Source organism: Rhinopithecus roxellana, chromosome 16, assembly GCF_007565055.1.
Source record: "Rhinopithecus roxellana isolate Shanxi Qingling chromosome 16, ASM756505v1, whole genome shotgun sequence".
Taxonomy (NCBI): Eukaryota; Metazoa; Chordata; class Mammalia; order Primates; family Cercopithecidae; genus Rhinopithecus; species Rhinopithecus roxellana.
Genome location: NC_044564.1, coordinates 25,305,409 through 25,332,083, shown reverse-complemented (window position 1 = coordinate 25,332,083; position 26,675 = coordinate 25,305,409). Strand labels below are relative to the sequence as shown.

Below are 26,675 nucleotides of genomic sequence, written 5' to 3'. Positions count from 1 at the left end.
AAGTTCCCAAAATGTTTTAAGTAGTGGTATTTCTGTACCGCTGTGTAATTTGCCAAAGTGTCTGCTTTGAAGAGGACAGTATTTATTTGAATATACAAATTCCATATTGTAACTTTTTTCTATTGGTCTCTATAATATAGCTCCTAAAAAAAGCATTTTTCAGAGGGTTAATTCTGACCTATAGCATATCACTCAGCCCAGTTCTTTGTATGACCCCTTTCTTTCATTCTCTCCGTGTTACTCACCAGCATGCCTCCCCTCATGTCAGCCTTCTTTTCACTGTTCCATTGTGAGCCCAGTGCCTGATTATTACTTCAACAGCTGATGAAGAGTATGTCTGTACTTCTTACGGACCCAGTAGATTTGAGTTCTATTACCTTGCTTGGACTCTGATCTTCTACAGGACCCTATTAGCCATTCTGCCTTTACCTGAGTAGCAAACTATTTTTATCCCCATACACTGTTGTAAGTGGACCAAGACCATATTTCAAAATGTCATCTTTGACTCTCAAACCCAAATATAACCAGTATTTTGACTTGGGATTTACTTCTCTGGTTAAATAGTCTATGGTGATAATGATGTCAGTTTTTTGCACATAAAAGTACAGTTGATATCTTTGTTCAAATAGTTTAATCAACTTTAAACAAATACAAAGACATGTCAGAGTAGATTTATTTGTTGCCATATTCACAATAAGACCCAGCTAGGACAGCTTTGTTTGGATTTGGATACATGGCTGTGGTTTATTCAGTGAAACCTTTCTCTTTCAGTCTCTGCCATCCAGGACCCTGCCCACCCTGCCCTGCCTTTATGACAAAAACATGTGAATGTGGACGAACCAGGTAAAGTTAAAATTGCACTCTAAAGAAGACCTCAGTTTTCACGTGCATGATTGACTTGTGAATTTCTAAAATAAAAGAATAGTAGGTAGATACAAATAAATGGTAGGCATGAATAGTACTTTATTTATTTATTTTCTTAAAGCTTTAGAACAGGAAGGAGAGGACAGAAGGAAAGTACAACTTGGAAGAGAGCCAAGTGGGCAACTTGAGAGACCAAAAGCACCACCGATAGTGCTTTTCTATAGTAGTTCCCTGTGCTGCCCGTGACCCTATTTCGTAATCTTGTAAGTGATTAAGAAATTATACACACAGTGAGATTGTGAGACTACCCATTATTTCAGGTAAAATACCAAAGTGACAAGCATTTTTTTTTTTTTTTTTTTTTGAGACAGAGTCTCGGTCTGTCACCCAGGCTGGAGTGCAGTGGCACGATCTCAGCTCACTGCAACCTCTGCCACTTGGGTTCAAGCAATTCTCCTGCCTTAGCCTGCCAAGTAGCTGGGATTACAGGCACCTGCTACCGCACCCGGTTAATTTTTGTATTTTTAGTAGAGATGGGGTTTCACCATCTTAGCCAGGCTGGTCTTGAACTATTGACCTCGTGATCCACCTGCCTCGGCCTCCCAAAGTGCTGGAATTACAAGCGTGAGCCACCACATTCAGTCGACAAGGATTTTTTTTTAACCTCTCTAGTGGGTGACAGAACCAGGAGTTGAACCCAGGCCTGTTAAGGTCGAGGAGGCCGGGACCAGTTTCCTGTGCCTAGCACAGTATCTTGCATCTAGGAATCTTTTAATGAATATTGTTGAATGAAAGAATAGGTGACTCCAGAGCCCACCCTTGTTCCATTATAATACAAGGTCTCCTACGTGGTTAGTACAAGGATCACTGATAGCTGTGGAGTGTCTCTGAGGCCCAGTAAGATCTTAAAATGATTTCTGAACCACAGGATGAGATGAATCATGCAGATTTTCAGTGAGGTGCATTTGTTTAGCTTTACTGAACTTATGAGGATAGCTATGTGGCCTGAGATTACATGTAAGTGTTTTGACTCGGAAAGGTCAGATCCTGGTTCTGTCACTTACTGGTTGTTTGTTCTGGGCAAGTTGCTTGGTCTCATTGAACCTCATTTTTCTTATCATAAAGTAGAAATAATAGTGTCTACTTCACGGGGTTAATGTTAGCCATGGTGCTAGGCAGAATGGTAGCATAATAGGCCAGTGTTGGCCATTAGGTCAGGTACTGCAAGCTGATCATTTATGTATATAACAGTGACTTTTAAAAACAAAATATGGAGTTGAGAGTCGGGGATCAGATAAAACTCTTCTTGTAGGAGAGTAGACTGCAAGTGCTTAACCATTACCCTAGAAAGAGACCTGAAGACAATTGTCTAAAAGTACTTTCTCCGGCTCGGCGTAGTGGCTCACGCCTGTAATCCCAGCACTTTGGGAGGCTGAGGTGGGTGGATCATTTGAGGTTAAGAGTTCGAGACCAGCTGGGTCAACATGGTGAAACCCTGTCTCTACTAAAAATACAAAAATTAGCTGACGTGGTGACACACGCCTGTAGCCCCAGCTACTGGGGAGGTTGAGGCAGGAGAATCGCTTGAAACCAGAAGGCGGAGGTTGTAGTGAGCCAAGATGTCTCCACTGCACTCCAGCCTGGGCAACGGAGCAAGACTCTGTCTCACATAAACAAACAAAAAAAAGACTTTCTTATATCCTTCTTTCAGCAAAATCGGGATGTTTATTAGAACAAAACTAGAATTAGCTTATTTCCCTACCCAGAAGCAAAGTCACATATAGTATATTCTAAGTGCTGGGTCTCAGAATAATGCCATTGTGCTGTTAGTCTGAGTGTGTCAGATCTGGGTACATGATAGCTGTCCTTCTCCCCTGTCTGTGAAGTACTGTGGAAGCTCCAGGCAGAGCTAGGACTAGAACCCAGATCTTCTAACTCCTCACCCCAGCGTTCTTTCTCCTTATGCATGCCACTTCGTGAAACTCAGATGAAATCACATAAAGCAAATACTCAGGAATAGCCTTCAGTTCCTCACCACTCAGAAAATAGGAGAGAAAGACAGGATGGAAAATAAAAAGAACAAAGGAAGAGAAAGAAGAAAGAGTGGGACAGGCGTGGTGGATCAAGCCTGTAATCCCAGCACTTTGGGAGCCTGAGGCAGGAAGATCGCTTAAGCCTTGGAGTTTGAGATTAGTCTGGGCAACATAGTGAGACCCTGTCTCTATTTAAAAAAAAAAAAGGAGAAGAAGAAGAAGAAAAAGAGTGGAGAAGGGGAGAGTAATTGAGGAAATAAGGATTGGAGGAGGGAGACTTACTGGAGTAAGTAAGGGAAATGAAGTTAGAGAAAGGCTGAGTAGGTTTTGAGGGGAAGAGTTAGGGCCGCAGTGTTAATTTAGTTGTCCAACAGGAACTTTTAGACTGATGCTGTCTTTACATCTATTGTCTTCGCAGGCACACAGTTCGCTGTGGTCAGGCTGTCTCAGTCCACTGTTCCAACCCATGTGAGAATATTTTGAACTGTGGTCAGCACCAATGTGCTGAGCTGTGCCATGGGGGTCAATGCCAGCCTTGCCAGATCATTTTGAACCAGGGTAAGTGGTGGGCACACCAGCTAGCAATGTGTGTTCTTTTCTGGAACCTTATTAATGATTGTCTTGATAAACTTTGATTGGTGTCAGACTTATAGTCACAAAGACCTTGAGTAGAGAGTACTGGAGATACAATGCTTAGATAGTTTTTTTATTTTACCTGCATAGCAGTATAGGTCATTGTCCTGTATAATTTTTTTTACTTTTTGAAATGAGTCTCACTCTGTCGCCCAGGCTGGAGTGCGTTGGCGTAATCCTAGTTCTCTGCAACCTCCACCTCCTGAGTTCAAGCAATTCTCCTGCCTCAGCCTCCCAAGTAGCAGGGATTACAGGTGCCCGCTATCACACCTTGCTAATTTTTGTGTTTTTAGTAGATAGGGTTTCACAGTGTTGACCAGGCTGGTCTCGAACTCCTGACCTCAAGTGATAACGCCTGCCTGGGCCTCCCAAAGTGCTGGGATTACAGGCATGAGCCACCGTGCCTGGCCTATCTAATTTAAATAGATTTTAAAATGCTGTTTAAAAGTAACTGCTTGAAAGGACCAGATTATTATGGACCTAGAAAGACCAAAATAATCTTTTTAAAAATGAATTGGCCGGGCACAGTGGCTTACGCCTGTAATCCCAGCACTTTGAGAGGCTGAGGTGGGTGGATCACTTGAGGTCAGGAGATTGAGACCAGCCTGGCCAGCATGGTGAAATGCTGTCTCTACTAAAAATACAAAAATTATCTGGTCGTGGTGGTGGGCACCTGTAATCCCAGATACTCAAGAGGCTGAAGCAAGAGAATCACTTGAACTCGGGAGGTAGAGGTTGCAGTGAGCCGAGATCGCGCCACTACACTCTAGCCTGGACAACAGAATGAGACTCAGTCTAAAAAAACATAATAATAATAAAATGAACATATGTGAAATCTAAGAACATATAAAACTAATTTTTCATAATAAAAATTAGAAAGTGATTGCCTAGTGGTGGAAATTAGGGGAAGGGACACACAGTTTCTTGGTTGATAGAAATGTTTGATATCTTGTTTTGGGTGTTAGTTACACAGATGTATACAATTACCAAAAGATATCAGAAACCAGTCAAAACTGAATATGTAAAATATTTGTGTTTATTGTATCCTAGCTGTACATCAATGGGAAAAAAGAAAGTATCTACATGAATAGAAAAAATTTTTTGAATTGTGAATATAAGTTTATGTTTTTGATGTTTTCAGTTTTTCTCTTCCTCTCCATTACTGCAATCTAGAAATGGGAGAGAAGAATCTAATTTTATAGCCGGGGCGTGGTGGTGGGCACCTATAATCCCAGGTACTTGGAGGCTGAGGCAGGAGAATCGCTTGAATCTGGGAAGCAGAGGTTGCAGTGAGCTAAGATCGTGCCATTGCACTCCAGCCTGGGCAACAAGAGTGAAACTCTGTCTCAAAAAAAAAAAAAAAAAGGAATCTAATTTTATTTTCTCTTAGTGCAGTTATCCCCCCTTTGCTCTCCAAAGTGAATGTTGTCAGTTTCTCAGTCGCTGATTAAACAGCCTGAAAGCTCACTGTATTTTTAGGTAGGCTGTTTGGTCATGATACAACTCTAATTGTCCCAGTTTTTTCTTTTATTGAGCCAAAATCTGCTTCCCTGAAATACACTCTCTCCTTGGTCTGCCTTTCTCTACATTTCATGTTCCTCCTGGGTTGTTCAAAATCAGCTGTCGTATATTTTCCCAGTGTTTCCTTTCAGGCCTAACAGCTGTGATTGCTTCATTTCTTCCCTGTGAAATGTGCTCACAGACCACACATCCTCTTAAAAGTGGCTAGATTGGGCGGGGCACAGTAGCTTATGAACTTTAGGAGGTCAGGGCGGGTGGATCACTTGAGCCTAGCAGTTTGAGACCCACTTGGGCAACATGGCAAAAATGCATCTCTAATCAAAAAAAAAAAAATTAGCCAGACATGGTGGCATGCACCTGTAGTCCCAGCTACTTGGGAGGCTGAAGTGGAAGGATGACTTGAGCCCAGGAGGCGGAGGTTACAGTGAGCCGAGATCACGCTACCGCACTCCAGCCTGGGTGACAGAACCCGACTCTGTCTCAGAATAAAAGCGGCCAGATTGTTCACAGCAATGCCAGTCTTCTTGTGGTATCCACCAAAACCAGTATTGCTCAAAACTCGGTGTTTTTTGAGTACATTCTTGAGATTTTTCACTGAGACAGATGACTGATTAAATGTGTCCTGATTATTTTCCAGACTAAAATTTCTGTAGTCTGTTCTCTGTAGAATAAAACTTCAAGGCTTCAATGGAAGCCTTGAAGCCTGTTGTGAATCCTGACCCCTGCCTGTGAGTGCTTCCTCAAGTTTTATCCCAGGCTGAAAATGGGATAATATGTTCCAGCCCCTGTTTTTAAGTCTCTTCAAGAGAATGAAGAGTTGCCTGTGCCCAGTTTGATTATCTGTTATGTCATATGGATCTGTAATTAGCAGGAAGTGTAGAAAAGCTCTCTATCCTAAGCCTTTTTTTTTTTTTTTTGGATCTCGTTCTGTCATACAGACCGGAGTGCAGATTCTCCTGCCTCAGCTTCCCAAGTAGCTGGGACTACAGATGCACACCACCATGCCTGGCTTCTGCTGTTTTTAGCTCTTGATTCATAGTGGGCTTTTACTCAACTAAATCACCCAAGTCTTTTTTGTACAAATTTGTATTGATCCCAGTCTCTTCCTCCTTGTTTCTGTTCAGTTGATTTTTCAAACCCAGTTTTGAAGACTTTTTGGTTTTCCACATTAGTTATCTAGCAGAATATTTTGGCTATGTAAATAGTTTATCTTCTTGAATTATAGTTCTAGGATCCCTTTCTTTCTTTTTTTTTTTGTCACAATAAAGTTTATTATGAAAACAGGCTGGTGTGGGGACATGGAGACAGACAAGTACATTTAGGTTGGGTGGCTCAGGTGAAGCAGTGCAGCTTCTTCACATTGATGCCATACTCGCTGAGGGCAGGGGTCAAGTCCTCCATGGTTAAAGTATACTTGCAGTCCTTGCTCTTGCTCCGGGAGCTGCCAGTGGCTGTGCCCTTCATTTTGCAGTGCTGTAGGGCATCATTGGCAATATCTGAGATGAATTTCTGGGCAGCTAGGGAGATGAGCCGAATTATGCGTGGGTCTGAGGCCTCAAAGCCAGCACGGTTCAGGTAGTAACCAGTCACTGCATCTGGGATTGTAGGCGTTCTGGGATCATAGGCGTGTAATCCTCCAGCTGCATCAAGAAGTCCACCAAAGGCATGCTGGACACCACTAGCTTCACATCTCCGTTGGCCGCGCTGGGCAGTACCTAAACCCCGTTAGACATGGCCCCCTCTGGGGGTGCTGCGCCACCCGCCGACACCCACGCCGCTCAGCTGGCTCCCCGGCCCGCGCCGCCAAGGGTCCCGTGTCCCCAGCAGCTGCTCCAGCCCCAAGCCCGCCTGCTGTCCCCGCGGGGCTTTGTCTTGTTCTCCGCAGCGGAGCTGGCAGGCAGCGCGGCGGGAGCCGAGACCGGGGGCGCCGGTTGATATGTTGATAAAATACTAAATGGTTTAAGGCTGGCAACAGGGTCCTTTGGTTCCTTAATACTATTTAACCAGCTGTGACTCTACCTAATTCTTCTGTCACCTGCTCATTTTTCTGTTTCTTGTGCCTAGGAGAGCTTTTTAATATTTACTCAGATTTTTTCATCAGGAACTCAATTTTCTTTTTATTGTTACCCGTTCTGACCCTTGATTCTTTTGTTCACAGCTTTCTATTCATTAACTCTGTAAAAAGCCTTTGTTCTGTTTGAGCAGAAACTTATCAAAGAAAAGCCTACTAGCAAAAGCTCCCAGTTGCCAGGGTTTCTTTACCAGTTCATTGATTCTACAAATATTTAGTTTATTTTCTGAATCTTTATTAATTTATCAAATCAGTTTTTATTAAATGAACAAGTGAGTTTTAGAATGGGGGATGAAATTGCATATAGGCCAGGTGAAGTGGCTCACACCTGTAATCCCAGCACTTTGGGAGGCCGGGATGGGCTGATCCCTTGAGCCCAGGAGTTTGAGACCAGTTTGGGCAACATGGCAAAACCCCATCTCTACAAAAAATACAAAAGCTATCCAGGTGTGGTGGCATGCACCTGTACTCCCAGCTGCTTGAGGGGCTGAAGCGGGAAGATCGCTTGAGCCTGGGAGTTTGAGGCTGCAGTGAGCTGTGTTCACATGACTGCACTCCAGCCTGGGTGACAAAGTGAGGCCCTGTCTCAAAAAAAAAAAAGAAAAGAAAAGAAATTGCACATGTACTTACTGAAAGATGGAATGTGTATTTTAAAAATAAAGAATCCTTGAATCTTAAATTCAGCTAATTAAAAAAAAAGTCAAGGCAGGCACAGTGGCTCACTGTAATCCCAGCACTTTGGGAGGTCGAGGCTCACTGTAATCCCAGCACTTTGGGAGGTCAAGGCTGCAGTAAGCTGTGTTCATACCACTGTACTCCAGCTGGGCAGCAAAGTGAGACCCTGTCTTTAAAAAAAAAAAAAAAAAAAGTCGAGAATCTTGATTATTGCCAGGCGTGGTGGCTCATGCCTGTAATCCCAGCCCTTTGGGCGGCTGGGGCGGGTGGATCACCTGAGCTCTGGAGTTCAAGACCAGCCTAGCCAACATGGTGAAACCCCATCTCTACTAAAAATACAGAAATTAGCTGGGCGTGGTGGCGGGCCCCTATAATCTCAGCTACTTGGGAGGCTGAGGCAGGAGAATTGTGTGAACTGGGGAGGCGGAGGTTGCAGGGAGCCAAGATCATGCCACTGCACTCCAGCCTGGGCGACAGAGTGAGACTCCGTCTCAAAAACAAAAAGTCTTAATTATATCTTCAATGATTTGAGGCTTTCCTTTTCCCATGTTTCAGTGAAACTTTTTGGTTCTGTTTAATGTACGATTTTATTTTATGACTATTATTTTTAATGCCTTATTAGAAGGTTTCTATTTTATTTTTATTATATACATGATTTTTAAAATTTGATATGTTTTTATAATACTGTGTTTATTCTGATCATTAGAGCTTATACTCTCATGCCAATTTTTAAATTGCTTTTTAGCAACGGGGACCTTTTTACAAGCGTTTTATGTAAACCCTGACATAAAGTATGAAACCTGTGCTTCTTGGGTTGAAGTGAGGATGGGAGATCCAGATGAGAGCTCCTCCACCACTACTACCAGCTTAGCTTGTCCATTCCCTGTAACATCACCAGAGGACCCCCAGGAGCCTCACAGCGAATGGTGTTCAACCATGGCCTTATGGACCAGATAGTGTTCTCTTAATTAAAAGGTTGCTTCACTCTGATGCTGTTCTTGGAATGTGCTGCAGAGGCATTATGAGATATTAATAGTTTGACAAGGCCTTTTTTATTTCTTCCTATGGTAAAGCTCTTAGATGGGTCTTAGAGCTGCTGTATAGACTATACTTATTTCTGCATGAGGTCTGATCAGTACTCTGTTGGCCTCCCAGAGTGCTGGGATTACAGGCGTGAGCCACTGTGCTGGGCCCGCATTTTGTATTTTCTTACAGATTATTTGGGATATTTTAAGAACCCATACATGTTACTAATTTTTTGTTTTTGAAATTTTCTCTTCAAGTATGCTATTGCGGCAGCACCTCCCGAGATGTGTTATGTGGAACCGATGTAGGAAAGTCTGATGGATTTGGGGATTTCAGCTGTTTAAAGATATGTGGCAAGTAAGGTTTCACATTTTCCTCAGTTGAACTAAAGCTGCACTTTATGCAACAATTATATAATAGTGTGTTCTTCTTAACAGGGACTTGAAATGCGGTAACCATACATGTTCGCAAGTGTGTCACCCTCAGCCCTGCCAGCCATGCCCACGGCTCCCCCCACTGGTGCGCTGTTGCCCCTGTGGCCAAACTCCTCTCAGCCAATTGCTAGAACTTGGAAGTAGTGGTCGGAAAACATGCATGGACCCTGTGCCTTCATGTGGAAAAGTGTGCGGCAAGCCTCTGCCTTGTGGCTCCTTAGGTAACTAGTAAGCGTATAAAGTAAGCTTTAAAAATATTATTGTAAATGTTTGGCAGCAGTGAGTGCTTAAGCAACATGGAAGTAAGTGCCAGTTACAATATCAGAGGTTTCTAAATATTATGATCAAATTTATGTAGGTACTTTTTCTTTCCTTCTCAAAATATGCTTGCGAAAACCCATACATTTGCCCAAGTGATCTCTCTGATTCAGGTATTTTATTGTTAACTCTGGACAACTGTGGTGAGTTACGGTTCCATAGGGGTTATTTCTCTTAGGAGCCTGTACTATTATGAACGCCGTATGTATTTATACCAATCCAGGGTTCAGCAAGTGTTGAAAAGCATTTTCACATAATAGGAACACGCTAAACTAATTGTGGGTGAGACAGAGTCTCGCTCTGTCGCCCCAGCTCGAGTGCAGTGGTACAATCTTGGCTCACTGCAGCCTCCGACTCCTGGGCTCAAATGATTCTTGTGTCTCAGCCTCCCAAGTAGCTAGGACTACAGGCGCACACCACCACGCCCAGCTAATTTTTGTATTTTTAATAGAGACGGGGTTTCGCCATGTTGACCAGGCTGGTCTCGAACTCCTGGCATCAAGTAATCCGCCCGCCTTGGGTTCCCAAAGTGCTGGGATTACAGGTGTAAGCTGCCGTACCTGGCCAAAAAACTAAAATTGTAAGTACAGTAAAACCTCAGCCATTTAGATCATTCAAGAATGTCAGTCTGTGTAGCTAAGTTTCCCATGTAGCTGAGGATAGCACCTATTTAAAATCATTTTGAATGAATATTTTTCTTTTTTTTTTTCCGGAGGTTTTTTTTTTTTTTTTTGAGACAGAGTCTCGCTCTATTGCCCAGGCTGGAGTGCATTGGCACGATCTTGACTCACTGCAACCTCCACCTCCTGGGTTCAAACGATTCTCCTGCCTCAGCCTCCCGAGTAGCTGGAATTACAGGCAACTGCCATCATGCCCAGTTAAATTTTTTTTGTATTTTTGTAGAGACAGGGTTTCACCATGTTGGCCAAGCTGGTCTTGAACTCCTGACCTCGGGTGATCCCCCTGCCTTGGCCTCCTAAAGTGCTGGGATTATAGACGTGAGCCACCATGCCCAGCCAGATGAATATTTTTCTAAAATTTACATTTCGTGTTTGAACAGAGGTTACTGAAGGTGTTGTAATTTCTCTCTTACTGACCCAGAGCCATCATTTTTATGAACTCCAGTTCCTTTATTACACTGAATACAGTGATGCCCTGGGCCTGCTGAGGTTTCTCAGTCTAATGCCTCATACCACTGAGCAGTTCGAATTGTTGTATCTGCTCGTTGAAGCTTTTTGTTGTTTGTATTCTTGTCAGTGCTTTTAGTATGTTTGCCTGTCTGCTTTTAATGATTCCCCCTTTCTTCTGATTTTTGGCTTCTGATTACTTGGACATAGAAACCAGAAGAAGCTCATTGGAATTAGATACAAAGTAATACTCTACTGAGCCTATCTGACTCAGTCTTTGGGGAGTATATGTCTGCAGTTTTGCAATGACTTGGCAACTTCTCTCCTGAGTGGTTGTTGAAAGACCATGCATTTAGAAAAAATGGTAAGTAGGCAACTGAGATTGAATAGGAAAGTTATTTCTAAAACTAACCATGTATCTTCTGAGGTAAAGCTAGAATCTTTAGGTTTGGTTTCCATTTCATCAAAAAGAGAGAGTTCACGTTTCTTTCAAGTGCCAGCGTGAATCAGTGGGAACACCCTACTTAATCCTTTTTCTCAATCTGACCTTAAAGTTGTGTATAGAGGAGAAGTACTCTCTTTTTATATTTTAATACACGTTCCAGCTGCATTAGGAAAGCCAATCATCTGTTGGTTCTCTGCTTGCCATGAAAATGTGTCTGTGATACGGAGATCAAATGACTTCTAAATCAAATCCCTTTTCAGGAAGCACATGAGTCAATTTTATAAGAATTTCATATATAATGACCAGAAATCCTACCCTGGCACTCACGTATCCTATTGGTGATGAGAAAAGAAGGAAATGTGAAATGGGCAATGCAAAAGGACTTGAGCAAGAGAAGGGTAGTAGCTGGCAGCAACAGACCTTGGGATGGGACAAGACCAGGTTAAGGGATAAGAGGGTACCTGCTATACCTCAGCGGATATCATGGAAAACCTTTAAGGAAATAGACTGAGTTGACTGAGAAGCTCAGAGACAAGCCTATGGCTAGTGATAACAATGACTGTCGGGTTTGTTCAAACCTAGCTTATCTATAGAAAGCTTGCTTAGGTCTTTTGGTATCCCACTCAGTAGGAAATTTCCATCCCAGAGGCACAGCTTCAGTACAAGAGACTGGATAGAGTTCTACTTTAAGGATGGTAGCATGAGGAGCTCCCATATATCTGCTTCCCAGTAAAACAAACAAAGCTGGGGAGAACTATCAAAAAGCAACCATCGAGGCCGGGCATGGTGACTCATACCTATAATCTCAGCACTTTGGGAGGCCGAGGTGGGAGTCCAGGATTTTGAGACCAGCCTGGGCAACATGGCAAGACCCTGTGTGTACCAAAAACATTTTTTATTCACGTGGGTATGGTGGCACGTGCCTGTGGTCCTAGCTACCTGGGAGGCTGAGGCAAAAGGATCACTTGACCCTGGAATGTTGAGGCTGCAGTGAGCCATGAATGCAGCATTGCATTCCAACCTGACTGACAGAGCAAGACCCTGTCTCAAAAAAAAAAAAAAAAAAAATCAACGATTAAAACTTTCTGGAGGCTGGGTACAGTGGCTCACACCTGAAGTCCCCAACACTTTGGGAGGCTGAGGCGGGCAGATTACTTGAGGTCAGGAGTTCAGCACTAGCCCGGCCAACATAATGAAACCCGATCTCTACTAAAAATACAAAAATTAGCCAGGCATGGTGGCACATGCCTATAATCCCAGCTACTCAGGAGGCTGAGGCAGGGGAATCACTTGAACCCAGGCCGGGGGGCAGCAGTTGCAGTGAACTGAGATCATGCCACTGCACTCCAGCCTGGGTGACAGAGCGAGACTCCATCTCAAAAAAAAAAACAGTCTCTAGGAATTGCTCTAAGAGCATACATCAAATGAAGACATATTTTTTCAACAAAATCTACTAAAACTCTGGTAAACAACAGCAAGAGTCTGTGGCATTGAGCCCTAGCCAGTTCCTTCCTCCTCCCCTCAGCTCAGCTTGACAAATCTCCACTCAGGATAAGTTGGACAGGAAGATGGGGCTTCTTCTCCCCTCAACTCCCAGTCAGGTTTACCGTATCTCACTGGGAAGGCCACATTGTCAACATTTCTCTTCCCCTCCAACTTCAAGTTGAAGAGGCTGAAATTCTAGTGAGTGCAGCTGAGAGGTTAGGTCTCCCTTTCTCCACCAAGCTTACAGAATGGAGGCTCCATCCCATTTGCAGCAGAACTGGAGCCCTAATCGTCCTCACCTCAGCTCATTTGTAGGGCGGAGGTTCCACTGAGAGAAGCAAGCCAAGAAGTCAGGAGGCTACTATCCCACCCAACACCCAGAGTAGTGCCTCAGAGACCTTTCCCAGGGGGAGAGACAGTTCATAACAAAAGAGAGCTCCGAAGTACTCTCCCAAGGAACTGACTTTATTTGAAACAGTGTGGGGAAGTACAGGCCTAAGGACTCTTTAGAAAATGATAGCATACCTTATTAAAGAACAGTAACTAAACTGTAGGTCATCTAGTTCATCAGAGAGAATCAGGGAAGGGTAGCTAAGAGGAGCCCTCCTCGGGTCAGAACTAATCTGAAAGACTTACAGCAAAGACTATTCCTGCCCAAATTTAATTGGATCAGACTGCTGAGCAATTGATGCCCTGGAACATTGTCAAAAACAATAGAACTGCAATTAATGGGTCATCAGGGCTGAGCGTAATCCAAATAAGGCACACAGTTTAACAGAGAGATCGGGGATCGAGACAAAGAGAGCCCTGCTTGAAACCACTGTCATTCCAGGGTCAGTTTGTACCCCTAAGGCTGTGCCATCCAAATGGCTTCATGCTGTAGGGAAAATAGACTTCACTGAAATAGTCTAGCCAAATCACAAAACAAGTAAATAAGCAACCACAACAAAAACAAGCTGTGGAGAGGGGAAGCAGTATCCAGAGTTGCTGTATTAGCTAAGATGTCTAATTTCCAAGAAAAACTATGAAATATGCAAAGAAACAGGGAAAAAACAGGCAACAGAAACTGCCTGTGAGAGTGACCAGATGTCAGATTTAACAAAGACTTTAGGATAATCATAATAAATATGTTCCAAGATCTGGGTCCGGCATGGTGGCCCATGCCTGTAATGCCAGCACTTTGGGAGGCTGAGGCAGGTGGATCACAAGGTCAGGAGTTCAAAACCAGCCTGGCTGACATGGTGAAACCCTGTCTCTACTAAAAATACAAAAATTAGCCGGGCATGTTGGTATGCGCCTGTGGTCCCAGCTGCTCGGGCGGCTGAGGCAGGAGAATTGCTTGAACCCAGGAGGCAGAGGTTGCAGTGAGCCGAGATTATGCCTGTGCAACAGAGCAAGACTTTGTCTCAAAAAAAAAAAATAAATACCTTCAAAGAACTGAAGGGAAGCCATGCTTAAAGAGGTAAAGAAAAGTGTGAAGATGATGTCTCATCAAATAGAGAATATTGATAAAAGAGGCTGAAACTAGTTTTAAAAAAGAGCCAAATGGAAATTCTGAAGTTTAAAAGTAGGATAACTTAAATGAAAAATTCATTAGGCTGGGTACAGTGGCTCATGCCTGAATCCCAGTGCTTTGAGAGGTGGAGGCAAGAGAATTGCTTAAGCCCAGGAGTTCAAGACCAGCCTGAGCAGGTAGTGAGACCGTATCTCTACAAAAAATTTTAAAAACTTAGGCCAGGCACAGTGGCTCATGCCTGTAGTCTCAGCACTTTGGGAGGCTGAGGCAGGCAGATCACTTGAGATCAGGAGTTCGAGATCAGCCTAGCCAACATGGTGAAATCTTGTCTCTACTAAAAATACAAAAATTAGCTGGGCATGGTGGCACACGCCTGTAATCCCGACTATTTGGAAGGCTGAGGCAGGAGAGTTGCTTGAACCCAGTAGGCGGAAGTTGCAGTGAACCGAGATCACACCCCTGCACTCCAGCATGGACGAGAGAGTAAGACTCCATCTCAAAAAAACAAAAATTAAATTTAGGTGGGCAGGGTGGCACACGCCTGTGATCCCAGTTGCTCAGGAGGCTGAGGTGGGAGGATTGTTTGAGCCCAAGAGGTCGAGGTTGCAGCAAGGTGTGATCATGCCACTGCTCTCCAGCCTGGGCAACAAAGTAAGACCCATTCTCAAAGGAAGAAGAAAACTTCATTAAAGTTTTCTTCTGCCAGCTCAATAGTAGATTTGAGCTGGCAGAAGAAACGATTAGTGCACATGAAAATAGATTGTAAGAGATTCGGCCGGGTGCAGTGGCTCGCGACTGTAATCCCAGCCACGCTGGGATTGGGAGGCCGAGACAGACGGATCACGAGATCAGGAGATTAAGACCATCCTGGCTAACATGGTGAAACCCCGTCTCTACTAAGTATACAAAAAAAAAATTAGTCTGGCCTGGTGGCTGGCACCTGTAGTCCCAGCTACTCGGGAGGCTGAGGCAGAAGAATGGCGTGAACCCGGGAGGCGGAGCTTGCAGTGAGCCGAGATTGCGCCACTGCACTCCAGCCTGGGTGACAGAGTGAGATTCCATCTCAAAAAAAAAAAAAGGGATTATATAACCCAAGGGACAGAGAGAAAATATAATAAAGAGAAAGGAACAGAGTCTCAGAAATGTGGGACATGTTTAACTGTATCAGTGTACATGTGATGGGAATATGAGGAGGAGAGTAGAAAGAAGCAGAAAAATATTTGATGAAACAATAGATAAAAACTTTCAAATTTATTGAAAAACACTACACATCCAAGAAACTCAGTAAACTCCAGGTAGGAAAGAGATTCACACCTAGATGCATAATGAAAATGCTAAAAGTTAATCAGAAGGAGAAAGTCTTGAAAGCAACAAGAGAAAAATGACTTATCACATACAAGGGAACACTGTTAAGCTTTGTAAGCTTAACAGTGGACTTCTCGTCAGAAACAATGGAGAACATGTAACAACCAGAAGGCAGAAGACATATTCAAAGTGCTGAAAGAAAACTGGCAACTGGCCGGGAGCGGTGGCTCATGCCTGTAATCCCAGCACTTTGGGAGGCCAAGGCGGGCAGATCACAAGGTCAGGATATCGAGACCATCCTGGCTAACACAGTGAAACCCCGTCTCTACTAAAAAATATAAAAAATTAGCTGGGCATGGTGGCGGGCGCCTGTAGTCCCAGCTACCTGGGAGGCTGAGGCAGGAGAATGGCGTGAACCCGAGAGGCATAGCTTGCAGTGAGATGAGATCATGCCACCGAACTACAGCCTGGGCAACAGAGAGAGTGACTCCATCTCAAAAAAAGGAAAAGAAAACTGGCAACCGGGAATCTTACATCTCATGTTTTATTTAGAAAATAAAGATAAAAATAAAATTTGTTGCTAGCAGGCAGACTTGCCTTACAATAAGTACTAAAAGAAATTCTTCAGGCTAAAAGCAAGTAAACCCGAATAGAATTTCAAATCCACATGAAAAAACAAAGAGCACTAGTAAAGATGATTATGTAGTTATAAAAGGCAGTATAAATGCATATTTCTTCTTCTCAACTGATTTAAAAAACAACTGTATAAAATAATATGTATGTAATTATATTTTTAGGCCTATAACCTGTAGAAGTGTATTTAATAATTATAGCATAAAGGAGATAGATGAGATCAAAGTTGTGTTAGAATAAGAAAATGATACCAGATCACAACTCAAACCTACAGGAACAAATGAGGAAAGCCGTAAGTGGTAAATTTTTTAAAAGAGGAGGGCTGGGCACAGTAGCTCATACCTGTAATCCCAGCTCTTTGGGAGGCCAAGGTGGGCAGATCACTTGATGTCAGGAGTTCAAGACCAGCCTGACCAACATGATGAAACTCCGTTTCTACTAAAAATACAAAAATTAGCCTGGCGTGGTGGCACATGCCTGTGATCCCAGCGACTTGGGAGGCTGAGGCAGGAAAATCGTTTGAATTCAGGAGGCAGAGGCTGCAGTGAGCCAAGATCGTGCCACTATACTCCAGCCCAGGCAACAGAGCAAGCCTCTGTCCTTAAAAAAAAAAGGGGGGGCTGGGCACGGTAGCTCTCACCTGTAATCCCAGCTACTCAGGAAGCTGAGGTGGGAGGATCACTTGAGGCTAGGAGTTCAAGACCAGCCTGGGCGACATAGTGAGATTCAATCCCTAAAAGAATTTTTTTTAGTTACTCAGACATGATGGTATGTGCCTGTAGTCCCACCTACTCGAGAGGCTAAAGCGGGAGGATCACTTGAGGCCAAGAGTTCAAGACTGCAGTCAGCTATGATCATGCCACTGCCTTCCAGCCTGAGTGACAAGAGTGAGACCCTGTCTCCAAAAATAAATAAATAAAGCTATAAATATGTCTATTTGTTCTCTTTCTCAGCTTCTTTAATAGATATAACATTATATAAAGTTATGACAAAGCAGTATTGGGTTTATAGCATATAGATGTGATACATATAACAGTAATTGCACAAAAGGAGAGAAGGATAGAGCTGGGTAAGGGTAAACTTTCTATATCTTACAGGAGTTAGTATCAATCTGAAGTAGTTCTGATGAGATGTATATGGTAAGCCCCAGGGGGACCATTAAGAAAATAACTCAAAAAATGTAGTGAAAAATATAATTAAAGGAATTACACTATAGAAAATATTGACAAAATGCAAAAGAAAATAGGAAAGGAGTATTAGAATAACAAAAAAGACATGAGACTTATAGAGAACTGAAAATCGCAGACATAAATCCAGCTATAAGAGTAACTTAAATGTGAATGAATTAAGCAAAAGCAGAGATTTTTGAGTTTTGATTTATCTATTTTTTATAGAGGTGGAATCTCACTCTATTTCCCAGGCTGATCTCAAACTGCTGGGCTCAAGCAGTCCTCCCACCTTGGCCTCTCAGAGTGCTAGGATTACAGGCATGAGTCACTGCACCCAGACAAAAGCAGAAAATTTTTAGACTGGATTTAAAAAACGAGATCCAACTTTATGCTCTCTAGAGATGGAGTCTTGCTCTGTTGCCCAGGCTGGAGTGCAGTGGCGTGAGCTTGACTCACTGCAACCTCCACCTCCCAGGTTCAAGTGATTCTCCTGAGTCGCTGGGATTACAGGCAGGTGCCACCACGCCTGGCTAATTTTTTTGTATTTTTAGTAGAGACAGGGTTTCACCATGTTGGTCAGGCTAGTCTCAAACTCCTGACCTTGTGATCTGCCCGCCTTGACCTCCCAAAGTGCTGGGATTACAGGCGTGAGCCACCACACCAGGCCCTGGAGACAATCTTTATAGTCAAAGATACAATGAGGCTGAAAGTTAAAGAATAGAAAAAGTACACCATGTAAACAGTAGCCATAAGAGACTCCAGGTGATCCCCACAGGGTCCTGGAAACAGGATTTGTCTTAAACCTAGTCATGGATGCAGGCACCACCAGATATTCACAGAGCTCAAGTCAGTGAGACTGTGGATCATGGCTTCTGATTATTTATAATCCCCAGATGACTTTCAGAGTCGAAAGCATTCCACTAAAGTCATCCATGGCTACAATTTTAAGGAGATTCAAGTCTACACTGGAGATGTGGGGCCTGAGGAAAAAGAAGATTTATTCTTCATTTTTGTTTTGTTTTGAAACAGGATCTTGCTCTGTCACCTAGACTGGAGTGCAGTGGTGCGATCACAATTCACTGCAGCCTCAACCTCCCGTGCTCAGGAGATTCTCCCACCTTAGACTCCGGAGTAGCTGGGACTGTAGGCCTGCGTCACCACCCCTGGCAAATTTCTTGTTTTTGTGCTTTTTTTTTTTTTTTTTGGTAGGCACAGGGTTTCACCATGTTCCCAGGCTGATCTCGAACTCCTGGGGTCAAGCGATCCTCCCACCTCGGTCTCTCAAAGTGCTGGAATTATAAGCATGAGCCATCATACCTGGCCTTTTTTTGACTTAGGCAAAACATCGTGTACTTTAAAGCATATTCCAGTATCTAATGCTAGGCCCTGAAATTGTCAGAAAAGGCCCAGTCTGCCAGATGAACGGAAGATAGGGAAGAAGCATTGACTGCATCGTTCCCTCAACTCTGATTCTGGAGTTGCAGGGCATGGAGGGGAAGACCAGTGTGGCTAGCAAATTTGGGAGTATGGAAATGAGTAGTTGCAATTTTCATTTCCAGCTCTTTTCGTTTTTATTAAAGATTTCATTCATACCTGTGAAAAGCTCTGCCATGAAGGAGACTGTGGACCATGCTCTCGCACATCAGTTATTTCCTGCAGATGCTCTTTCAGAACAAAGGTAAATCCTAAACAATGCTCGAGTTGTTGCCATCAATGTTTTCTTTAAAATGGTGATTATGGGAGGGGAGGAATCAAAATAACCTCAGTAGGATAGGTATGGGAAGTGGTTGTGGCACTCAAGGTCTAGAGGCCAATAGTGGGATAAGGCAAATAGATCACTCTACCAAATACAGGTGTGATAGCCTGAAAAGAGGAAGAATAGCACTGTTGCAAGGAGTCAGCCAACTAAGAAGTTAGAGGAAACAGTCCATATGACCACCCACTTGTGATACCAACTTTTGATACCAATTGAAAGTTCAGTGGTCCCTAAGACCACTTGAAAGACTTGATAATTTGATAAAAAGGACTCACTGAACTTGCTGATGGTTACACTTACAGTTAGAGATTTACTACAAGGAGGTTACAGTTTTATTACAAGGAAAAGGATACAAATTAAATCAGCCAAGGGAAGAAGTATGTAGAGCAGAGTCCAAAAAAGTACCAAAGGTGGAACTTCATTTGTCCTTTCCCTGTGGAGTCAGGGAAGTATTACTCTCTCTGCATCAGTGTGTGACAGCATACATGGAATATTGCCAACCAGGAAAGTTCACCCAAGCTTATGTGTTCAGTTTTTATTGGTGCTCTATTGTGGAATCATAGTTGACTGCCCATGTGGCTAATCTCAGTCTCCAGTCTCTCCAGAGGTCTACTGATAACATGTGACCCAAAGCCCCTGCCCTAAAACTATCCAGTGTGGCCAGTCTGCTCCTAAATCACGTAATTGGACTATCCAGTGACTCAAGACTCCAGGCAAACAATAACACTTCTATCAGGCATGGCATTCCACTAGGCTTAGAGATTACCTCTCAGAAGCCAAGTGCAAAGGCCAGACTCTCTTTGAGTAAGGTTTAATTCTTCACTGTACAACTGTTTTGTACAACTTTTTTGTCAGTTTCTACTTTCTGGTGAAAGCCTGGATAGTTTTTATTTTTCTTTTTTTAAAATTTTGTTTATTTATTTATTTTGAGACACAGTCTCACTCCATCACCCAGGATGGAGTGCGAAGGTGCAGTCTCGGCTCACTGCAGCCTCCACCTCCCAGGTTCGAGTGATTCTTATGCCTTAGCCTCTGGAGGAGTTGGAATTACAGGTGCACTCCACCATACCCAGCTAATTTTTGTATTTTTAGTAGAGACGGGGTTTTGCCATGTTGGTCAGGCTGGTCTCAAACTCCTGACCTCAAGTCATCCTCCTGCCTCAGCCTCCCAAAATGCTGGGATTACAGATGCACGACACTACACCTGGCTAATTTTTGTATTTTTAGTAGAGATGGGGTTTCACCATGTTGGCCAGACTGGTCTTGAACTCCTGACCTCAATTAATCTACCATCTCAGCCTTCCAAAATGCTGGGATTATAGACGTGAGCCACTGCGCCCAGCCTACCTTGGATAGTTTTCATCAGACTTTTTGTTATCAAAAGTCTTCGGGTGATTCAGCTTGGGGAACACACTGAGTGTTGATTTATCCTGCTCTTTGACCTACCTGGTCATTTCAGTGTATATCAACGTTTGTCCCAGCAGAGTACAAGCCAGGGTGGAGACAGAATTCTGAACCGTTGGTTCTGTTAAACACAATGCAGGGTCTGGCAGCGTCTGACTTGCAGACAGTTCTGAGGATATAGTCCATAAATGGGAAGCTAGTTTAATAGGAAAGCTTCAGAAAAAAAGGGAAAATTAGTGTAATTTACATGTTACAAAAGTTGTGTAATCATGTGTGGGTTTTTTTTCTGAAAGAAATTACAATATACATGGGATAGTAGAGACATTTTGATTGTCAGGTATGGGACCACTTTGTACTTTGCAAATATGTTATTAAAGTCTGTGAGATGCTGTGATTTGGCAATCATAAATTTAGTAATGCCCAGAGATGCTCTTCGTGATCTTTGTGACTGAAAATTATAAGCAGGGTTGGGACGTACAAGCTGGAAGTGGCTGCTGTCAGTTTTCTTCATTCTCCCACAATCCCTCTCTCTATCTCTACGTTTTCTTGCTTCTCGTTGACTCTTTGTCCTCACTCCCTCTAACAGCAGACTCCATGGCAGTGAGTGTATTCTTGAAAAGCTATGTGTAAACTGAATTTTTACAAGTAAAAGTCCTTAAATTGCAGGAGGAGCTCACTGTCAATACAAACTCTGTTAAACCTGTTTGACAAAGTAAAAAAAAAAACTCTTCAAAAAGCTGATAATTAGCTGGGCATGGTGGCTCATGCCTGTAATCCCAGCACTTTGGGAGGCTGAGGCGGGTGGATCATGAGGTCAGGAGATCGAGACCATGGTGAAACCCCGTCTCTACTAAAAATACAAAAAAATTAACTGGGCACAGTGGCGGGCGCCTGTAGTCCCAGCTACTCCAGAGGCTGAGGCAGGAGAATGGTGTGAACCCAGGAAGCGGAGCTTGCAGTGAACCGAGATTGCACCACTACACTCCAGCCTGAGTGACAGAGTGAGACTGTCTCGAAAAAAAAAAAAAAATCTGGTAATTATCACCTTATTGTGTAACTAGATTTTTCATGCATACGGATTTTTCATGACATGGTTTTTGTAATGGAATGGGCTTTTCCACAGAAGTGAGTTTCCTAGATAAATAAAACTTTCTTAAAACTTCAAAGGTTGTTTTCATTTCATCACTTCGGTGGGACTCTGATAAATGTATGCTGTGTCTTACTGTGTCTTAATAAAGCATGCTATATTTAAGTCTTTATGGTAATTCACGTGTAGGAGTTTATGGGAGTTCTGCCTTTCCTGACATTTGTAGATAACCTCTCCTGCATATCATTTCTTCTGTATAATCCAGTGTTCACTGATGGGAGCATTAACTCAGTTTCATGAGTCACTTTTGCTTTATATCTGTAGAGAGCATATAGGGAACTTTTTCATATCAACAATCCCAGGCACCTCATTTTTTTTATCTGAAATGTATATTTTCCAGCCAAGAACCTTTTATTACTTAGACCTCTTCACATCTGTTGTCAACTCCAGTAGCTGCTTTTTTTTTTTTTTTTCCAGGATAATTTTTACTAAGAGGGGACTTTTAAAGTCATTTTTCTCATTTCTGTCATTTCTGAGTACATGGCAACCTGTAAATGACATCAAAGCCAAAATCAGATGTAGAAGCCAGGCAGCTAGCCAGACTCATTCTACCCCAAGTGACTGACTTGTTTCCCACATGCTAGCGTCGCTACCCGCATTTTTTAGGATCATGCCTCAGCAAAATTACATGATAGACCTTTTAGACCACTCACATGTAATGGAAACCAGAGTAATAAAACGTCAGAGACCAAACCAAAGATCTGCTTTATTTCACTTTGCTATAGTTTGGTGGTATTGTCAGGTGTGCTCTGAAGTGTGTAGAGCCGTTTGTCCCTGCATGGTACAGATTGTTACCTGTTTTCAATTCTTACATCTGCTTTTTATGGCTTTTTCTGTCTGTACCCTTGTTAGGTAATGACTTCTCTTTCCTTTGCATACCCTTAGCAGCCCCTCTTTCTGTTCAGATTTTATAATTAGTCTACCGTGAATTTGGAGACCAGACCACAAAGATCGTTAGAATTGTATTTTCATGAAGAGTCTGTAAGCCTGGAGTCCTCTCGTGAGTAAAGCTCATTCATATAGGGATTAGGCTCACTCCAGGCATGGCAAGTGAAGTTGGTGAATAAGTGACTATCAGAGAAGTACGGGATATTTGGGATATTCTTATTACCTTTGGCATTATATTATAGTTGTATTGTTTTAATTATTCCTAAAGTAGTTACTGTTTCTTTTTCTTTTTCCATAGGAGCTTCCATGTACCAGTCTCAAAAGTGAAGGTATGACTGGGGTGGGGCATGAGGGAATTTTTGGGATGCAGGTATCTTCACTTTGGTAGGGAGTTGGGTTATGTATTTGTCGAAATTCAGCAAAGGACTGCTTAATATTTGTATATAACTTTCACCTGAATAGGAAAAAATTATAAATTGAATTCTGTTGATGAAATGCTGAAAAATTTAAGCTAAGTATACTCATGTCTACAGCTTGCTTTGAAATGCATTAAAAAAGGAAATTAGTGGGTAGATAGAAGAATGGATATATATATATGAAAAAGTATGTTAATGGTAGAATCTAGATATGGGCATATGGATATTCACTGTAAAATCGTTTGAACTTTTTTTTTCTTTTTTCTTTTGAGACGGAGTCTTACTGTGTTGCCCAGGCCAGAGCGCAGTGGCGCGATCTCGGCTCACTGTAACCTCAACCTCCCAGGTTCAAGCGATTCTCCTGCCTCGGCCTCCCAAGTAGCTGGGATTATAGGTGCGCACCACTACACCTGGCTGATTTTTGTATTTTTGGTAGAGACAGGGTTTCACCATGTTGACCAGGCTGATCTCTAACTCCTGACCTCAAGTGATCCACCTGCCTCAGCCTCACAAAGTGCTGTGACTACAGGCATGAGTCACCGCACCCGGCCTCAATTCCTGTTTTGATGACCGTCACATACTCTCGTTGAAACCACTGTAAAACCTTTTTGGAAAAGTGATGGAAGATAAGGATATGCAAAATGAAAGATCTTATTGTAGTCAGACAGCTAGATGTATCAGTTAGGAAGCTTCTGGATGCAGGTATCCAAACCCAAGAAAAAATGACTTTTCTGATAAGGGTATTTACTGTCACACCTAATAGGAAGTCTGGAGGCAGAACAAGTCTGAGATTGGTTAATTTTAAGCTCAGTGATTTCCAAGACTTCAATTCGGCTTCTCTGTGGTTTTCTTGATTTTCTCCTTGTGGGTATGTCAGCTACTACAACTTCACACGTTGGGTCTCTGCCCAACAACATCTAAACAAAATCCATGAGGAGAGTGTTGATCTTCTCTTCCTATGTAAGAGCAAGGGAAACAGTCCTGAAAGGTTCTTAGTACACTTTGTGTCCAATGCTTCTGCCTAAACCTGTCACTAGCAAAGTGAACGGAATTACCCTGGTGGGTAAAGCTAAACAACATCCACCCCTGGAACTGAGGAGCACGCTGGCCTCCAATTTCTGAACAAAATTAAGGCTGTCTTTGCCTGAAAGAGGAGAGTGACTGTTTGGGAGGTACCCAGCAATATCTGCCTCAAAACCGTATTTAAACTTTTGCTTCAGTGTGCCATCTGTATCAAGGAAAAAAAGTTTGGTTATTAAAAACATAATTTGGGTCCAGGAATGGCGGCTCATGCCTGTAATCCCAGCACTTTGGGAGGCCATGGTGAGCGGATCACCTGAGGTCAGGAGTTCAAGGCCAGCCTAGCCAACATGGTGAAATCCCATCTCTACTAAAAATACAAAAATCAGCCAGGTGTGGTGGTGCACATCTGTAACCCCAGCTACTGAGGAGGCTGAGGCAGGAGAATCACTTGAACTCAGGAGACAGAGGTTGCAGTGAACTGAGATCAAGCCATTGCACTCCAGCCTGGGTGACAGAGTGAGACTCTGTATCAAAAAACAAACAAGAAAAACGTAATTTGGGCCAGTTGCAGTGACTCACATCTGAATCCTTATGCTTTGGGAGGCCAGGGCTGGGGGATCACTTAAAGCCAGGAGTTCAAGACCAGCCTGGGCAACATAGTGAGACATTGTCTCTGCAAATAAATTTTAAAAGTTAGCCAGGCATAGTGGCATGTACCTGTAGTCCTAGATACTTGGGAGGCTGAGGCAGAGGATTGCTTGAGTCCAGGAGTTTGAGGTTGCAGTGAGCTGTGATTGTGCCATTGCACCCTAGCTTGGGTGACAGAGCGAGACCCTATCTCTAAAACAATAAAACAAAATAATAAAAACATAATTTGAAAAAATTACAAAATTAATACACTTATGAAGTTTCAAGAAAAAAAAGAATATAAAGCGAAAGATGAAAATTTGCCCTCTGATAGTAGTTTGTTAGATAGGGTTCCAGGTCTTTTTCCCTATTCATACAGATGTATAAACATGCCAGCATAGTTTTGTTTTTCCCCTAGATTTAGGTTCATGCTAAAGATACTGTCTGCAGTTTATTTTCCCTCACTAATATCTCAAAGACGTATTTCCATGTCAGTATGCATAACTCTTGCTCTTGCAGAGTATTCTATATATGGGTCTACCATGTCATAGTTCACCATGGCCCTTTTGGTGGTCATTTAGGTTGTCTCCAGTTTTTCCCCATTACTAATAAGCAGGAACCGTCCTGTCCCACTTTTTATAACTTTATGATGCAAAATTCCAACCATATGTGAAAGTGGTATAATGAATCCCCACATACCTATGACTTGTCATCATCAGTTGTCAACATTTTGCCTCTCTTGTTTTCATCCATCCCTCCTTCCCTACATTTTATTTATGCTGAAGTACTTTGAAAACAAATCTCAAATATCATTTCACCCATAAATACTTCAGTGTTTAGCCCACGTTTTTTTAGTTGAAATTCACATAACATATAATTAACCATTTTAAATGTACAGTTCAGTGGCACTTAGTCCTTTCACAATCTAGTTCCAAAACATTTTCTCTATCTTACTTTTTTCTTTTTCTTTTCCTTTATTTTATTTTATCTTACTTTTTTTTTTTTTTGAGACATAGTTTTGCTCTTGTTGCCCAGGCTGGAGTGCAGTGGCGCGATCTCAGCTCACTGCAACCTCCTCCCCCTGGGTTCAAGCGATTCTCCTGTCTTAGCCTCCTGAGTAGCTGGGATTACAGGCACCTGCCACCATGCCAGGCTAATTTTTTTGTATTTTTAGTAGAGATGGGATTTCACCATGTTACCCAGGCTGGCCTCAAACTCCTGGCCTCACGTAATCCGCCTGCCTTGGCCTCCCAAAGTGCTCGGATTACAGGCATGAGCCACTGTGCCCAGCCTTTTTTAAAATTTTATTTTAAAAATATGTAGAGACAGGTTCTCACTGTGTTGACCAGGCTGGTCTTGAATGCTTGGCCTCAAGTGATCCTCCCATGTTGGCCTCCCATAGTGCTGGGGAAAAACATTTTCATCACCCTGAAAGGAAACCGTGTATTAACTAAGCATTTACTCCTCACTCAGCCCTCACCCAGGTAACCACTGATCTGCTTTCTATCTGTATGGATTTACTATACTTCATCTAAATGAAGTCACAATATATAATCTTATGTGCCCCACTTCTTTCACTTAGCATGTTTCAACTTTTTGGCCATTGTGAATAGTGCTGTTACGAACATTTGTATACATGTTTTTGTTGAATACCTATTTTCATTTCTTTGGGGTGTATACCTAGGAGTAGAATTGCTGGATCCGATGGTAATCTTGTGTTTACTTTTTTTGAAAAACTGCCATTGTGTTTTCAACAGTGACTGCACCATTTTATATTCCTACCAGCAATGTATGAGGGTTTCGTTTTCTCCACATCCTTGTCAATACTTGTTATTTTCTGAGTTTTTTTGTTTTTGTGTTTGATTTTTTGAGATAGGGTCTCACTCTGTTGCCCAGGCTTGGAGTGCTGTGGCACAATCTCGGCTCACTGCAAACTCCGCCTCCCAGGTTCAAATGATTAACCTGCCTCAGCCTCCTGAGTAGCTGGGATTACAGGTGCCCACCACCGTGCCTGGCTAATTTTTGTATTTTTAGTAGAGACGGGGTTTTACCATGTTGGTCAGGCTGGTCTCGAACACCTAACCTCATGATCCACCCGCCTCAGCCTCTCAGAGTGCTGGGATTACAGGCTTGAGCCACCACACCCGGCCATTTTTGGG

General features: G+C 42.8%; 1 protein-coding gene and 1 pseudogene across 8 annotated transcripts in view; one reads left to right on the top strand and one right to left on the bottom strand.

The window, feature by feature from the left end:
- Positions 1 to 26,675, top strand: part of NFX1 (nuclear transcription factor, X-box binding 1) — an 85,620-nt gene that overhangs the window by 19,818 nt on the left and 39,127 nt on the right. For 4 of the 7 annotated variants that reach the window (XM_030919798.1, XM_030919799.1, XM_030919797.1 and 1 more), the window contains 6 exons: positions 772 to 843; positions 3,316 to 3,455; positions 9,081 to 9,180; positions 9,261 to 9,478; positions 18,815 to 18,933; positions 22,749 to 22,779. In XM_030919798.1, coding sequence (XP_030775658.1) covers positions 772 to 843; positions 3,316 to 3,455; positions 9,081 to 9,180; positions 9,261 to 9,478; positions 18,815 to 18,933; positions 22,749 to 22,779 — 680 coding nt within the window. The remainder of the gene's footprint in view (positions 1 to 771; positions 844 to 3,315; positions 3,456 to 9,080; positions 9,181 to 9,260; positions 9,479 to 18,814; positions 18,934 to 22,748; positions 22,780 to 26,675) is intronic. The other 3 variants (XM_010385747.2, XM_010385746.2, XM_010385750.1) reach the window with 1 other exon arrangement.
- LOC104680035 lies at positions 6,295 to 8,735 on the bottom strand (annotated as a pseudogene). The gene is made up of 2 exons (XR_004054035.1): positions 8,716 to 8,735; positions 6,295 to 7,001 (listed from the first exon to the last, which is right to left on the bottom strand). The product of XR_004054035.1 is annotated as a transcription initiation factor TFIID subunit 10 pseudogene (transcript).